Genomic DNA, 17026 nt, shown 5'->3' with positions numbered 1-17026 from the left:
CCAATATTAAATATAAATATGTTTGAAAAAATGCCACTACTCCAAGCTCCAATATTAATAGAAGATAATACTTACGTTCGTTAAAGCAGGTGGGATATCTCATTACTCCATTATAGCACTCCAAACTTAAAACAGATACAGTGAAAAATCCAGGTTTACACCGAAGGGGTATTTTCACTCCATGATCATACATACTATCTTTAGTAATGGCCACTCTCATTATTAAATTATTCTTGTTGATTTCTTCTAATGACAATCGGCAAGGCTCTAAAAAGGCAGAATTGAAATCAGCTACTTCTCAATTCATTGCATTTTCCATAGAAAAAAACTAAACAGACATATAGTAATGGTTTGTCTATTTGGATAATATCTTAAAATTAGCCATATGATTGAATAATAATGTATTTTGGGGGATTTTGTTTCCAACATGCATTTCACAAATGGCATGGTTGATCTTGATTGACATAAACAGCTGATAAAATGAGTAGAAATCTATTTTCGATTTCAGAGTATCTAAAGAACATGGGGGTGACCTTAGAAGGTTCTTAGAATTGCCAACATAAATATAAATATTGTATCAATAGCATTGACTTTGTAATGACAATGTATTCTTGCGTCACAAAATATGATGAATAACGTGGAAATTAAAAAAAGTCTATTTTAAAAATATAATTATTGTAAGGAAACAAATTGTAAATAAAAAGAGGACAGATTACCAGATGACAGAAACGTGTAATTTTTTCAAGGCAGACCCTACATTCCTTCTAGTATCTGTATTTTAACAGTTGAAAACTAAATGAAGATTAGCAGTAATTTTAAAAGAATCGTTTTCAACAAATTCAAATTAATGGAGGATTATGGTAGTGGTCTTGTATGAAGACTGACTGTGAAATTGAAACCTGGAAGCTTTGTGGAAGGGAGCTTTAGAAATCTAATGCCTCGATTCCACTGAGCGGTATGGTTTGGGTCGGTACGGTTCGGAAGGGTTAGAATGGTCCAGCCTATTTAGGTGAGCGTTTCCACTGCAAGTCAGACCGCCAGGGGCATGCGGGGTTTAGACCAAATGCATAGCGTGTCATTTGTCACGAGCATTGACTTTTTCCTGTCCGCCAATCAATGGATTGTATAGTGTGACGCCAGTAGCGCCACCCTAATCGTACCGTACCATTTCCTATGGACCTACATCTGAAGGGTGCCTAGGAATAGTGCAGTTTGGTTCAGTTGTATGGGCCACTTTCATAGTGGAAACACTCAAAATAGAGTACCAGACCATACAGACCCAAACCATACCACTCAGTGAAAACGGGGCATAAGATACATGCATAATAAGACAATACTTACTCTGTTTATTACACTTTGGGTAATTTATTTCACCTTTACTACATGTAACTCTGAGCTCCTGTTCTGGAATCATTCCCTTGATGCATTGAAACTGCATGCTCTCCCCATCTTCAATTTCCAAATGTGTATCTGGCAGCACAATATAATTTATCAACATCACTTTTTTTGATAAAATGCAGGAGCCTGGAAATGGTATACAAATATTTGTATTAATGCTAGTTCAGTGTGATATCATTGTAGAAATACTCAACATGAACTTTGTTTTCCTAAATGTTTACGTGAAAAAAATTCCTTCAATATAGTTAAAGGAACACTCTATAACGATTTCATCTAATTGAATTGGGTGTATTACCTTGAATCTTTATTTAAACATTTTCGTGAAAAGCGGGAGGTGCCTGAGTGGAAACAGGTAAGTAGGCCTACAACAGCCATAAGAGTACAAAACTATTCCAACACAGATATTACACTCGTAGTCAGCATGACCGTAGCAAGCCCCAGTAAAACAGGGGTGACAGATCCTTAACTCACTTGAACTATGCCCAAGTGGGGAGTCAAGTGCTGTGGGTTGTGAGCATGTAGCCTGTGTTCAAAATGGAAAGGAGTTCTGGAAAGGAGTAGCAAGAGGGTTGAGGAAAGGAACTATTTTTAACAAGAGAAGCGGAGGGTAAGACGGAGAAAAAAAAGCAGGGTGGAGTGGGTTTGTTTGTTTGGGTCGGGCAGGGGATGAGATTTGTGTTCTGGGTTTCTCTGGTCTAGAGGGATGGGGGGGGGTATCGGTACCCTTCCAGGAGATGCAATCCAACCAGGGTGACCAGGTAGAGATATATTTGTCAGAGGTGCCATTAAGGGCAGAGGTCAGGGATTCCATTTCGGAGACCTCCTCCATCCTAGTCACCCACTGCTGGAGGGTAGGTGCACCCGGAAGCTTCCAGAGGTTAAGCTTGGTCAAGGATTTTTTGTACATCCTTAGTGGCATGCTGAAATGGTGCAAAAGCATTGGGAGCAGTTGCAAAGGAGTATCGGAGTCTGTGATTTCCGTGATATCCCTGGTATCAACGCCCAGTAGGGGGAGATGTTGGGGCAGGACCACCACATGTGAAGCCGGTGCCCCTTGGAGAGCTGCAATCCCAGCATTCTTTAGGGATTGCTGCGTTCATCCAGTGGAGTACATCAGGCATTCTATACCAGTTTGTCAGCACTTTATAGCTCATTTTCTGGTATTTGGAGCTGATGGAGCATTTATGGGACATATATCTTGTCCTATTCCTGGCCCGTGAGAGTCACCCCATCTCCTTCTCCCACCTCACTGTGAACCTGGGGACCTTCATCTCTCCTCCCAGTAGTAGCATAGTGTATAATGTTGAAATTCCCCTAGAGATATGTGATGGCGAAGTGCAAATTGTTTCAAACTGGGTGAGAGACCTATTGTTCCTCCTTTCATTCTTACGTCATTAATCTGTTTTCAAACAGTTAAAAGAGGGTCCCCAGCAGCCCACAGCCCAGCATTCACTAGAAATATGCCTAAAGCAGTGATTACACTTCACCTTAGCTTTACCAACTCATACCAGCAATGGACGAATGTGACCATTCATTCAAGACCAGACAGGTAACACTTCAAAACCTACATATTTATTCCCTTTACCCCTACACTGTTGGGTATATTGCAGAATGTGTAGAGTAGAGTCAGTGGCATAACTAGTGTAGAGAGGGTTTTGTATGTGCATTAATTGCGTTTATAACATGAATTTCGCATAATATATATATATTCAAAATGCTCTTACGACAGATTAATAAAGTTTTAAAACAAAATTGAAATACTAGTAAGTCCATCTTACTTACAACTTACTATACTATGTAAGTGTTGCAAGTACTCCAAAAATAAAATAAAAAAAATAAAGAGGGAAACAAATCCTTTCCCTCCTACTATTCCCCTACTAAACCAAAAAATAAATAAATTAACAAACCCTATAAAATATTATTTGCACTAGCATCATATATTACATGTTTACAAGCAGAAGCGTAACTAGAATCCACTGGGCCCCGGTGTGAAAAATGCCCTGGGCCCCCATCCCATGTGTGCCTTTCCCCCCCTGGATGTCTCATTCTCTCCCCACAGGCCCTCCATGTGTCCCATTCCCTCTCCCCCCTCAACCCCTCCATGTGTCTCATACCCTCCACCCTCCCATTGTCCCATTCTTCCCTCTCTCTCCCCTCCCCTCATTTGCCCTATAGCCACCCTCTCTCCCCCCTCCCTTCATTGGTCCCATAGCCTCCCTTTCTTTTCCCTCCACTCCCTGTGTCCCATACCCTAACCTCACTTCCACCTCCCCTCCATGTGCCCCATAGCCACCATTTCTCCCCCTCCCCTTCATTTGCCCCATAGCCACCCTCTATCCCCCTCTCCTTAATTTGCTCCATAGCCACCTTCTCTCCTCCCTCCCCACCATTTGCCCCATAGCCACCCTCTCTCCCCATTTCCCTTCACTTGCCCCACAGCCATGCTCTCCCCCTCCTTCATTTGTCCCATGGCCACCCTCTCCCCCCCCTCCCCTTCATTGGTCCCATAGTCTCCCTCTCTGCCCCCTCCACTCCCTGTGCCTCATACCCTTACCTCTCTCTCCCCTCCCCTTCATTTGTCCCAGTCCTACCTCTCTCCCTCTCCTGTACTTGGCTCGCCATGTTTCCCAGTCTGACAGGAAGTGCTCTCACAGTGAGCACTTCCTGTCAGACCGCTCGGCCACGCTAAACACAGGCAGGAAGGGAGCAGCATAGCTCTGCCCTCCTACCCAGGGCCGGATTAACATAGGGGCTGATGGAGCTGCAGCTCCAGGCCCAGGCCCATGGAATAGGCCCATTAAAAAAATTAAAAAATAATTTTTTTTTTTTTTTTTTTTACACACTACTCTTAGGTTTGCCACCTGACTGGTATTTTACTGGCACAGCCGGTATTGGTATTTGAGGTTGCCTGGCTGTGCCGGTATTGCAGTAATACCAGTAATACAATGCATGTATTTTTCTCAGAGTAAATGAGAAAATGAATAGATTACTCTGCAATACCAGCACCGGCCAGTAGGGGTCACTGTGTGTGGAGAGAGGCAGGGATAGGAAGTTACAGCATAACCCTGCCTCTCTCTACTACTCCTTGATCCGTGGGGGAGCAGCAACACAGCACAGAGTCCAGAAAGCAGCTCTACAGCTCAGGTAAGTGAGGGATGGGGGGAAAGGCAGCAGGGACACATGGGGACACTGAGACACTAGGGGACATGTGGGGACACTGAGACACTAGGGGACACAGACACTGGAAGACCTGGTAACACTGAGACACTTGGGGACACTGGAAAACATGGGGACACTGACACTAGGGGACACTGAGACACTAGGGGACATATGGTGACACAGACACAAGAGGACACTGAGACACTAGGACACAGACACTTGGGGACACTGGAAAACATGGGGACACTGAGACACTAGGGGACGCTGAGACACTAGGGGACGCTGAGACACTAGGGGATGCTGAGACACTAGGGGACGCTGAGACACTAGGGGACGCTGAGACACCAGGGGACGCTGAGACACTAGGGGACGCTGAGACACATGGGGATGCTGTAAGACATAGGGACATTGGGAGACACTGAGACATTGGGACACGGAGACACTATGTCCCCATGTCTCTCAGTGTCCCCATGTCCTCCAGCCAGTGTCCCTAGTGTGTGTCCCCAAGTCTCCCAGTGTCTGTGTTCCATGTCTCTCAGTGTACCTAGTGACCCCATGTGTCCCTATATGTCCCAGTGTCCTCATGTCTATGTCCACAACTGTCCCCAAGTGTCTGTCTCCCAGCCAGTGTCCCCTAGTCTCCCAGTGTCTGTGTTCCCATGTCTCTGTGTCCTAGTGTCCCCAAATGTTTGTGTCCCCGTGTCTCTCAGTGTCTGTGTGCCTAGTGTCCCCATATGTCCCAACTGTCCCCATGTCTCCCAGTGTCCCCAAGTGCCTGTCTCCCAGCCAGTGTTCCCTAGTCTCCCAGTGTTCCCTAGTCTCCCAGTGCCTGTGTTCCCATGTCTCTGTGTCCCTAGTGTCTTAGTGTCCCCAAATGTTTCAGTGTCCCCATGTCTCCCAGTGTCTGTGTTCCTAGTGTCTCAGTGTGCCTAGTGTCCCCATGTCTCCCAGTGTCTCTATATGTCCCAGTGTCCCCATGTCTGTCCCAACTGTCCCCATGTATCCCAGTGTCCCCAAGTGTCTGTCTCCCAGCCAGTGTCCCCTAGTCTCCCAGTGTCCCCTAGTTTCCCAGTGTCTGTGTTTCCATGTCTCTGTGTGCCTAGTGTCTTAGTGTCCCCAAATGTTTCAGTGTCCCCATGTCTACCAGTCTCTGTGTCCCTAGTGTCTGTGTCCCCATTTCTCCCAGTTTCCCTAAATGTCTCCCAGTGTCCCCCTGTCTCCCAGTGTCCCCATGTCTCCCAGTTTCCCCGGTTCTCTCAGTGTCCCCATGTCTCTAGTGTCCCCATGTCTCTAGTGTCCCCATGTCTCTAGTGTCCCCATGTCTCTAGTGTCCCCATGTCTCTAGTGTCCCCGGGTCTCTCAGTGTCCCCGGGTCTCACTGTGTCCCCGGGTCTCACTGTGTCCCCAGTATCCTAGTGACATGGGGACACACTGAGACATTGGGAGAAATGGGGACACAGACACTGGGAAACTAGGGGACTGGGCGACATGGGGACACTGACACTGTGATACATAGGGACACTGAGACACTGGGTGACTTGCAAGACTGAGACACTGAGAGACAGGGAGACACTGGGAGCAATCCATCTATACAGCAGAATCAAACTGTGAGTAGTTTGTTGGTGATTTTACAGAATTTTCTCTGATGTCACTCCTTGTGATTTACATCATGTGATGTCACGCTTAACTAATTATTTATACAAATTATTAAGGCTGGTATATTTTTCCAAAAAGGTGGCAACCTTAACTCAGACTATATACCAGGAACTTCTGCCTGCTAGTAAGAAGGTAAGGAGACTAGTGGACCAGCGAGTGCTAGGGGTACAGTCCTTAGAAAGCATGGAGTGAGCGCATCATTAGACACATTTATGTCAAGCTCAGGGTGCTGCCTGCATAGTATGTCCTTAGTTGGACAGCCTGCAGGATTGGCGGGCAGCCTGACATGCCAGACTGACCTTCCAATTCTTTGGACAAACATGCCCCCTTTCTGGGCATGTTCACCCCTTTTGGCAGGTCTGGTCACGTGATTGGCGCCAGTGGCACACCCTTTTACCGCGCCCATTGATTTCCTGCTTCACTGGACACTGCTGTTAGGGGGTATGGATTTACTTATAAGATGAACGCATAAATTAGAGGGAGATTAGCATAGAGTATGTGTTTTCTTATAGCTGCATCCTTTGAGTTTCCCTCCAGCACCATCTCCATCAGATACATGATGCTTGAGAGGTATGACTGTTTTAGTGTTTTTGGTCGATAAGATTCCGTAATTAGGCCCATCATAATTGTCAGCTCCAGGCCCTCTGGGCTCTTAATCCGGCCCTGCTCCTACCAGACACCCAGCAACCACAGACCAGGCCTGTGTGGCTGTGCACCGGCCCAGAAGGTATGCAGGCAGCCCATGGTCGCAGGGGTCACGGCTGCGTCTCGGCCCCCTGGATTGAGGGGCCCAGTTGCAGCTGTGACCCCTGCAACCGAGGTAGGTAGACCACTGTTTAAAATACTGCCCAACCCTTTTGTCATTGAAAAGTTTCAAAGTCAAGAAAACTCATCGTTATTCTAGCACCGAGAGAGTTTCCTCACTAAAGCCTCTATCCATGTCCTGTGAAGTCATCATTACCGATTACTTGTGCCCATGCACATGCATTGGGACACACACAGCACGCATGTAAATTGCTGTGATTGAATCTTGAGCTTCCCTATGAGAAGCACTCACTTCTGCTCTGAACAAATCAAAGCTAATGATGCAAGAAACTCGCTCTGTAACTGAGGGGATTTATAGATTTATAGAAAATCCGGTCATGATTGTGGCTCGTAACACTGTAATTTAGCGTCTCCACCCTCTGAATGGAGGTGCTGAATGTTCCTCATGGAGATGCACTTATTCACCGAAGTTCTATGAGGAGATGCTGATTGGCGCAGAGCCAGCTGTGACCGGACTGGCAAGTAAACTACCTTTTTGATGGGGCGGGTGCAAGGGGACTAAATGGTGTTTGACACCTATAGTGTAGTATAGTGTGAATATACATTTGTATTCCTGTCACTATAGAGTTCCTGTAACTATTAATAAATATTACTTAGCATAATATTTTTACTGTGTTGGCACCCCCTATATTATATTCTTAATTACTATTACCTTATAAGCTCTATTTTTGGGGTTGCAGCCAAAAGTTATTCTATACTTACTTGATTAATTTTGCTTTTGAATATCCCTGAAATTCCTTTCCATACACATAGACACATGCACACTGTATTTCTCCCAGATATTGCTAATACACAATATGTTTCCTAATGCACAATATCTTTCCACAAGCACAAACTTATTTGATTGCAAATCCCTGTCCTAATGTGTTTTACACCCCACCTCCTATAGAATGTACCGTATATACTCGAGTATAAGCCGACCCGAATATAAGCCGAGGCCCCTAATTTTACCCCAAAAAACTGGGAAAACTTATTGACTCGAGTATAAGACTAGGGTGGGAAATGCAGCAGCTACTGGTAAATTTCTAAATAAAATTCGATCCTAAAAAAAATATATTAATTGAATATTTATTTACAGTGTGTGTATAATGAATGCAGCGTGTGTATGAGTGCAGCGTGTGTATGAGTGCAGCGTGTGTATGAGTGCAGCGTGTGTATGAGTGCAGCGTGTGTATGAGTGCAGTGTGTGTGTATGAATGCAGTGTGTGCGTATGAGTGCAGCGTGTGTGTATGAGTGCAGCGTGTGTGTATGAGTGCAGCGTGTGTGTATGAGTGCAGCGTGTGTATATGTGCAGTGTGTGTAGTGTGTGTGTGTTGCAGAGCTTTGGTGGGGGGTGGGCAATATGATTATTTTTAATTAATTTCATATTTTTTTATTATTATTTCTTATTATTAATTTTTATTTAATTTAATTATTATTTTATTTTATTATTATTATATATTTATTTCGTCCCCCCTCCCTGCTTGATATATGGCAGGGAGGGGGGCTCTCCTTCCCTGGTGGTCCAGTGACATTGGCAGTTCAGTGGGGGGCTGTGGGGGCTGTCAGAGCTGTAACTTACCTTTCCTGCAGCTCCTGTCAGCTCCCTCCTCCTCCGCGCCGTCCATTCAGCTCTTCTGTCAGCTCACACTGTAAGTCTCGCGAGAGCCGCGGCTCTCGTGAGATTTACACTGGGAGCTGACCGAGGTGCTGAACGGACGGCGTGGAGGAGGAGGGAGCTGACAGGAGCTGCAGGAAAGGTAAGTTACAGCTCTGACAGCCCCCACAGCCCCCTGTCTGTATTATGGCAATGCAAATTGCCATAATACAGACTATTGACTTGAGTATAAGCCGAGTTGGGGTTTTTCAGCACAAAAAATGAGCTGAAAAACTCGGCTTATACTCGAGTATATACGGTAAGCTCAATTGAGCAGGGTCCTCTTCAACCTATTGTTCCTGTAAGTTTATTTGTAATTGTCCTATTTATAGTTAAATCCCCTCTCATAATATTGTAAAGCGCTACGGAATCTGTTGGCGCTATATAAATGGCAATAATAATAAATAAGGGGAATTCTATGCACCATAACCACTACATAGTATCTGAGTAAACAAATTTGAATACCTCCCAACGATAGCGTATCCAGCAGGATCAGCCAGAATTTAGAATTCTGTTGCACCATCCTGAGTTAATTCACTGGTGTCACTCATCTAGTGATATGTCCCAAACAAACCCAGCATGAGCATAGAGCGGTAGTACTATGCAGAATGCTGTCAGTGCATTGCACTTAGGTTGCCTTAAGAGGTATAGCTTTGAGTACGTCTGGCCAGACCAGAGCTCCTGTCAGTCAGGTTAGCACACAATGTTTTCTACACAGTCCTGCCTCCATGTCACTGCCTGTTTTCTGGTCCAGCAACTTCCAGTCCCAGATCCATATTTGTTAATGTTGTGAAGTGTGACTTTGTCTCCATCTAGTGGTTGCTGGATTTACCATATTTTCCTAGATACTGCTACTTGGGGGATGCTTTTAACATGAAAAGCGCTGCCCTGTAATACGTAGCATTTATACCTGCACAAAGTAAAACAACTAATCATAGTTGCTCATTTGGGATCTCATCCTTATTAAAGGGACACCATAGGTCCCCAGACCACTTCAGCTCATTGAAGTGGTCTGCGTACAGTGTGCCTATAGCACTTAGTGCTGACATGTAAAACATGCATGAGAACATCCAACGTCAGCTATTTAATGTTTTCCCATGGAGAGGACCTATTGCGCGTACGGCACCGCTACGCATGCGCATTAGCGCCCCCTCGCTGGTAACGTCTGAGGAGGACGAGCCACGACCCAGCGCCAACAGACATTTGCACTGAGATCAAGTAAATAAAGGAATTTTAACCCTCTATTCACTGTGGCAGGGGGGGGGGAGGGGGAGCTATAGTGCCAATAATAGCTTTCTATTCTTGGCTCTATAGAATCCCTTTAAAGAACTGATTTACATCCTGCAAGATATGAATTGAATACACATATTCTGGGCAGCTCTTAGCATGTCCTGTCTATCAGCATGTCATATTTATACATGTCCAGGGAATTTTGGTGCATCTGGAAACCCTTCTCAATACCGCACACAGTCATCAGGCTTACCTTGCTTAAAGCATCTAGGGTACATTAATTTTCCTCTGTTGCATTTAACTCGAAGCGTTGAAGATGGCTGAATTTCAAATCCAGGGGAGCAGATAAACTCCACAGTGTTGTCATGTTCAGAATACAATTTATTATCTGTTTTCCACCTTAGCTGTATGTTATTTTTTGTCATGTCTTTCTGACTTACTGTGCATGGTTCTGAAAACAGAGGAGACAATTTCCACTAATTTTTTCATTTTAATTCTAAACACAAGCACAGATGTTGCAAATGTAGAGAAATACAAAATAAGTGAGACACAGCATTTGCAAGAAAAGAAATGCATTGATGAAATAGCTCACAATTCAACACTGTAATACCTTAAAAACTACTAGCAAGTGCAGATCGGGGGGGCATTGGGGCTTGTTCTCTCCCCAAGACATGTTTACAATCAGAGGCGTAACTAGAATCCACCGGGCCTTCCCCTTCATTTGCCCCATAGCCAACCTCTCTCACCCCTCCCCTTCATTTGTCCCACAGCCACCCTCTCTCCCCCTCCTGCTCCATATGCAGGCATGAGGCAACTTCAGTTGTAAGAAAATGAATTAGGCTTTGTGATAGGAGGGAATACAGGCATTTGGAAAGACGAGGGGACATAAGGACTCTTCTTACAGTGGTATGGGGGATTGGAGAGAGGGGGGACATAAGAACTTAGGCGTTAGAATGTCTCTCAAGTAAGAGTTAAATTACTCAGTTGTCAGGCTCAGTGAAGTCATACTGGCTCTTTGTTTTCTAATAAATTATTTCAGATTATTGTAGTTCACTTTTCCTATTTAAGAATTACCATGAGAACATCAAGTCGTTCGACTGAGTCCCCTGGTCTGCATGGTTTTGTGTTACATAGATCCTTTGCAGCCTGTATCCATTACTACTCTACACATTTGGCTGTTGCCCTTGGCTCAGACATCCCAACTACTCTGTTGCTATATCCTGTCTTCTGTGTCTTCCCAAATTTCTGAACTTGGCACTTATATTCTAACAATGCTTATGGAACAAACTTTTAACTCCTGACCTGGATTCTGACCCCGACTTTGCTTTTTGTCGTAGCCATTATTGCATGCATTCCCAGGATTAAAATTTGCTTAATATTGGACTCTGCCCTTTCGCCAAAACCCCAACAGAGCTCAAAACTCAAAGTGTATGTTACAGTAAAATCCAAACACTCACTTATTGTCTTGTATCAAGACTATGAATTCTCTCCTCATTCAGCTTGTTCTCCATAATTTACTGTGTACATGGGGATTTGGGGGAGGAAGGGATACATAGAAAGGAGAGGGCATAGGGCCATAGGAAGTGAAGGGGACGCAGGGACTTAACAAGAGGAGGTGATATGGAAACCTAGTAAGATGAGGGGACATGAGTTTAGACTTAAGAAGAGGACGGGACTTTGGCAGGGGAGGGAATTTGGGGACTGGAAGTGAAATAGAAAGCAGATATAGGAAAATAACAAGGCCTGTGGAGAAATAAGATGTAAGGTTGTTAACTTTGCAGGGTTTTATCCACCTGACTTCCATTTTATTATAGTGGGGTACTAAAAGAGAGAATGGGAGGTACTGTATGGATTTGTTTCCATCTTATCTTCCACAATGCCAACTACTCCACATTATTCCCTACAGTGTCAACCCAAATGCACTTGTTTGTTTTACTGTTGTGGAGCTCAGCAATGCAATAATACACAACGAGCATTACATTAACCCCTTAAGGGCAGACGACGGATATATTCCGTCATGATTCCCTTTTATTCCAGAAGTTGTGTCATTAAGGGGTTAAAATACATTTTGCAGTAAAATGCACAACACTGTGCATTGTTGATGAATATTCTTTTTTTTTTTCTCTGTTCTGATTACATAATTTGCCAGTGGTTCTACCAACCCTGATTACTATATATATTTACCTTAAGCGAAACATTGTTAGTTTACTCACCCAAACAAACAGGGACATCTGACCAACTTCCATTTTCACATACAATTGTTAGATTTCCCTGATGCTTGTAAAGCTGCTGGCATTGATATTCTACTGTAGATCCGGAAGGGTATTCTGTATGGACTAAGGATTTCATTTCTCCATAGATGATTCTTGGAGGTGCTGGACATTTTTTTTCCGTCTCTAAAATATTCATTTAAACATTAACAATACTGTACACTGACTGTACAAATGAAACAGTAACCAAGTAAATAAATAAAAAAAAAACACCCTAGGAATAAAAGGAACACTATAGGGTGAGGAATAAAATACTGTATTCCTGACTCTGTAGTGTTAAAACCATCATTTAAGTGTCTGGACAGTAAAGGTATCCCTAGGGGGCAATGTAAACACTGCATTTTCTCTAAAAAGGTAGTGTTTACATGGAAATACCTGCAGGGAATGAATATACTCACCAGAACAACTACATTAAGCTGTAATTGCTCTGGTGACTATAGTGCGCCTTTAAGACGCAAGGCACACTACAATATGACAAATTGCAATCTATTCATTTATTGTTGCACAATGCCTGCTGGATCAGCTAGGCAAATAAGGGTTTGCGACCCACTCCTTCAGCATTTTAGTCCACAGAAGAATTTCACACACAAGCAATGTGTGTGAACTCACTATTCCTGCCACAGTTCACTGAATCTGTGAGTTGATGACATCATGGGAAGCAGACAACTATGGGAACAACAATGGGTTGACTTTTCCTATAAATCTGATTTTTTTTATTCCCTTGTCGAATATCCGTATTTTTGGTTTAATGAATAAATTCCTAAAATCCACTCTTTCTAAAGCCTAAAATATTGGCTTTCAAATAAAGATGTATAAGAATGGAGGGTCTCCCCGGCCGGCGGGGGTTATCCTGGCAACTTTCAACGGTGACTAACTTGTGAAGTTCCTGCCACGATACACTCGAGACAAACTACCCGCCAAGACCAAGATGGCGGACACAGTGTGCATCTCACCGCCTCAACCCAACCGACTGTCTCTGCAGTAGAGGCTTGACGTCCTATTTACAAACTTCTGGGCCACAATAGCCGCACGCCGGCACAAGCCTGCTGGAGCCCAGCCTGAACCAAGCGTGCCGCTCACACCGGGCAGCCCACGACTCCTGGACAAAGCTGTGGTGCAGCATGGCCGCTAAGGAAGGAAAAACGGAGGCCACATAAACGAACATGGCGCCGGAAAATCCGCCCGGCAAGGTCCAGCACCCGTCCTGAAGCACAGACCCAACCGGGAAAGGTACGAAACCTATCGACGGCTAAGCACCACCGCAAGCACTCTTCAAACCCACTTACACCCAGCCAACACCAACAGAGGGCTTACCTTGCTCCGAGCAACCTGGCACCTTCATACCCAGCTAGCCCAAAGAGCCTGCCTCACGACGCACCGCAGAGGTCGCGACCACTCGGACGGACCCTGCAAACCGCAACATGTCTGCCCCACTCCCACGACATACCAGCAGACCGAGGGCGTCTAAACCTGAAGTCGGAGCTACGACGTGAAGTACAGCAAGAAGGTTTGCCGGACCGAGCTCTGCCGCAATCACCCTTGGGGGATCCTGCCTTACCAGCACAGGGGGTTGGCTGATCACAGCAGAGATGCGTCAATTGGGACACTATACTCAATATTGGCGGTCCCACCTCATCCCGGACTTCTCAATGGGCCTGAATATCCATATACTATTGCAATGCCCTCTACTGATTTAATCTGCATGCTCCTATCCTAGGGCAGTATCCCAGTAATGTCATACACAAACCTGATTTATATGCTTATACTGTCATGTAAAATAGAGACACATATTTGCAAGTTTTACAATCATAACTGCACCCAGCAGCTTCTTGTCACCCTATAATCTATGTCTAGGCTACATACTAGGCCAGCTACTTCCTATCTTTAGCCACCATAAGTAAGAACCATAAGCAAGCCTGTAAGATATCACACTAGAACTACTAGCCTGTAAGCTTGTCCAGCTACTATTCACAGTAACCAGCTACCGTAAGCACTGAGTAGCTATACATAAACTACATACAGCCGTTGACACACAACTTGGTGAAAACGCCCTAATAACGATAGCAAGTACGTAGCCGGTTTTATACCAGTCGCACACAACGCCAGCCTACTCAGATATAGTATGCTCAGCTTGGCTACCCCATACAAAAGCGCACCCACGCTCCTGCGCCTAGACAGATGTGGATAGCTAAAACTCAGGGACACTTACTGTTCCAGCATACTCTAAGCTCAACTGTTAAACCACGTTTCGTACTGTACTAACTAAGCATGATAATTACTACTCAAACACTTGTTTACCAAATCGTTACCTTTTCTATTTTAAAAAATATATGCAAACCAAACATGCCACAATTTTGTTATGTTATGACCATGAAAATCGAGCCTGCTGAAGCTGTTGTGGCGATACAGGCACTGTTGTACCCACCTGCATATCAAAAATAAAGAATAAAAAAAAAAAAGAATGGAGGGTCTGTGAACTGTTTTGTAAAATATTTATTACAGTCTCAAAACTTTACTATGGATGCTCAAGCAAAATTCATGATGTACTCACTTAAACAGATCGGAGGTAAGGACCAGTTCCCACCAATGCAGATACTTTCCTCTGGTCCACTTAATTGGTATCCATTATCACATCTGTATTTGACATTACTTCGATTGCTTGTTGGTTCAATTTGTCCAAATCTTATAGAAGGTGGGTTTTCACATTTATGCTCATCTTTAATTAACAAGAAAATGTTTTATTTTCACATCATTGTTGAATCAAGTTTGTCAGACAAGAAACTGCTATGTGCCCCTCTTGTAGTCAAGCCTTTATGCAAATTTTAAATGAACACTTCACGCATCATAACCCCTATAGCATTCCTGGCAGCCACACATAGCAAGAAGACAAACTATTTTAGAATTTTCACTTCTTACTTGGGGCCCGCTGGGCACGGTTTCCCACCTTCACTATAGCTCAGTGAGAGCAGGGAGCTCTGTTCACTAAGCTAAGACTGGCAGTGCAGGACTTATCTCATTGGTTGGGAGAGATCAGCTGATTCTCTCAGCCAATGAGCTAGCCCAGTTTACCTCAGCAGTGCTAATGGAATCTCCTGAGCAAGAGCTCTCGCTTAGCTGTAGTGAGGCGAGTAGAGAGATAAAGTAGAAAGATAAGAAAAATAAATTAAGACAGTGCACAACCAAAAAGAACGTGTTCAATTTCAGCACACCAATTCAGTGTTTCTCAACCTTTTATGGAAAAATAACACTGCAAGTCTAAAAAAAGATCATCAGCACCCATCGCTCGAGAAAGTAATTTCTATTGATTTAAATTCCAAATGAAATGTGTAGACACTAATATTTAAGTTAATCCTATATTGGAGAACAAGCCTGACTAAAAGGAGTGAAGAATATTTTACAAATATATATGACATATACTGTGAATATTGTGTATGTAAGGAGGAGTGTATATTAATCAGGTGTATAAAAGTCAAAAAATGAAAATATGGGGGCGGGGCCTGACCGCCATGCAGATCAGCCGCATGAAACAAGAGCTCCTGCAATCAGGCGAAATTTAAGCAAGTCAAAGCTAACCTAGCACACTCCTGACGGCCAGTGAACGCGGTCCGATACACGAAGGGGCCCTGGACCTGAGGAGAGGCTTGCACTCCCTGTTTTATTCCCTCAGAAAGACGCATGTTGTCCGCATAGGATGAGGCCTACTTAGGCGGTGAGCGGGGTAGACGGCCACTGCCCTGCTATCCCGCCTGACTGTGTCGCGCCAGACCCCTACAAGTTCGTGGAGCGGGCCCCGCCTCCCCCCCTTGGGCCAGTGGGGGTTATCCTGGCCCGTGCCCCGAGACCCCGGCGACAGCAGTGAACCTGCGGCAAAGAACTGCCACCACATTATGGATAAGGCCTGGAGCCGCGTGTAAAATGGCGGCAAACTCAACGCTGAAAACTCATACCCAGAGGCATGTGGACTCTCCCTCTTGACTGTCCACACTCCCCACAGAGCCCTGGTGGAGACAGACACCGGGGTCGGAGAGACTGGATCGGATGGGGCTCTGATCTGTGCCCACTCGATACCCGCCGGAACATAACCGCTAAAAGTCCGGGCCCACAGGCGGCGAGTGGAATGGAGATAGCGACAGACCTGCGAACGAGGCTCAGAAGTAGCCCATATCGCTCCCCACCAAAGAACCTACCTTCGGGCCGACCCGTCAGGAGGCGACACTCCACGGAGGGACTCCAGCCTGATCGGCCTCCACAACAAGGCGATAACACCTGATGACAGCCTCTCCACAAGGGGGCGACAGCTCGCACAAACTCTCCATCTTGCAGTCAGAACCCACGGACGCAGCAACCTACAGCTAGAGGTGAACACTCACGGCGAGTCCCTGAGATATCTGCCACTATCACGCTGCAACAGTTAACTCCATGCAGAGTCTTGACCTTTGTTCTGGACCCTCTTTTTCTTAATATTGCTGTCTGCTGTCTGTACTATATGCCTGCCTTCCCCCATTAGCCCTAGTTCAACCTGAGGGGCAGGGGTCCTCTGCCCACCCAGCATACCATGTAGATGGGGAGGTCCCTGGGGCACAATAATCTGCGGTACCTACCAACCGTTTACCATAAGTACCTGAAAACTTGCTGATAATCTATGAGCCTGCCTGAGGTTTTTTATCAATCAGTCTCTTGAATCGTATTATCTGTCTTGTAATAGGGCAGGTCCTCTAGGCATGTATGCATACTCACAAAAACAGTGCAGAATACGATATATGTTGTAAACCACTTCAAGACTAATCGTGCTGCTTTCATGCGACATAGCTAAATAGTCCTTAATCATATGCTATCCATAATATGATAGCA

General features: G+C 44.9%; 1 protein-coding gene across 1 annotated transcript in view; it reads right to left on the bottom strand.

The window, feature by feature from the left end:
- Positions 1–75: 75 nt before the first annotated feature.
- LOC134585285 (complement factor H-like) overlaps positions 76–17026 on the bottom strand; it is a gene marked incomplete at its 3' end in the record, with an annotated part of 84316 nt that continues 67365 nt past the window's right edge. The window contains exons 20-24 of the mRNA XM_063440702.1: positions 14727–14891; positions 12119–12301; positions 10159–10356; positions 1342–1524; positions 76–267 (exon numbers count right to left, since the gene is read on the bottom strand). Coding sequence (XP_063296772.1) covers positions 76–267; positions 1342–1524; positions 10159–10356; positions 12119–12301; positions 14727–14891 — 921 coding nt within the window. The remainder of the gene's footprint in view (positions 268–1341; positions 1525–10158; positions 10357–12118; positions 12302–14726; positions 14892–17026) is intronic.

The sequence above is a fragment of the Pelobates fuscus genome, unplaced genomic scaffold (assembly GCF_036172605.1).
Source record: "Pelobates fuscus isolate aPelFus1 unplaced genomic scaffold, aPelFus1.pri scaffold_54, whole genome shotgun sequence".
NCBI classification, from domain to species: domain Eukaryota; kingdom Metazoa; phylum Chordata; class Amphibia; order Anura; family Pelobatidae; genus Pelobates; species Pelobates fuscus.
This window is presented reverse-complemented; position numbering and strand designations above follow the sequence as displayed.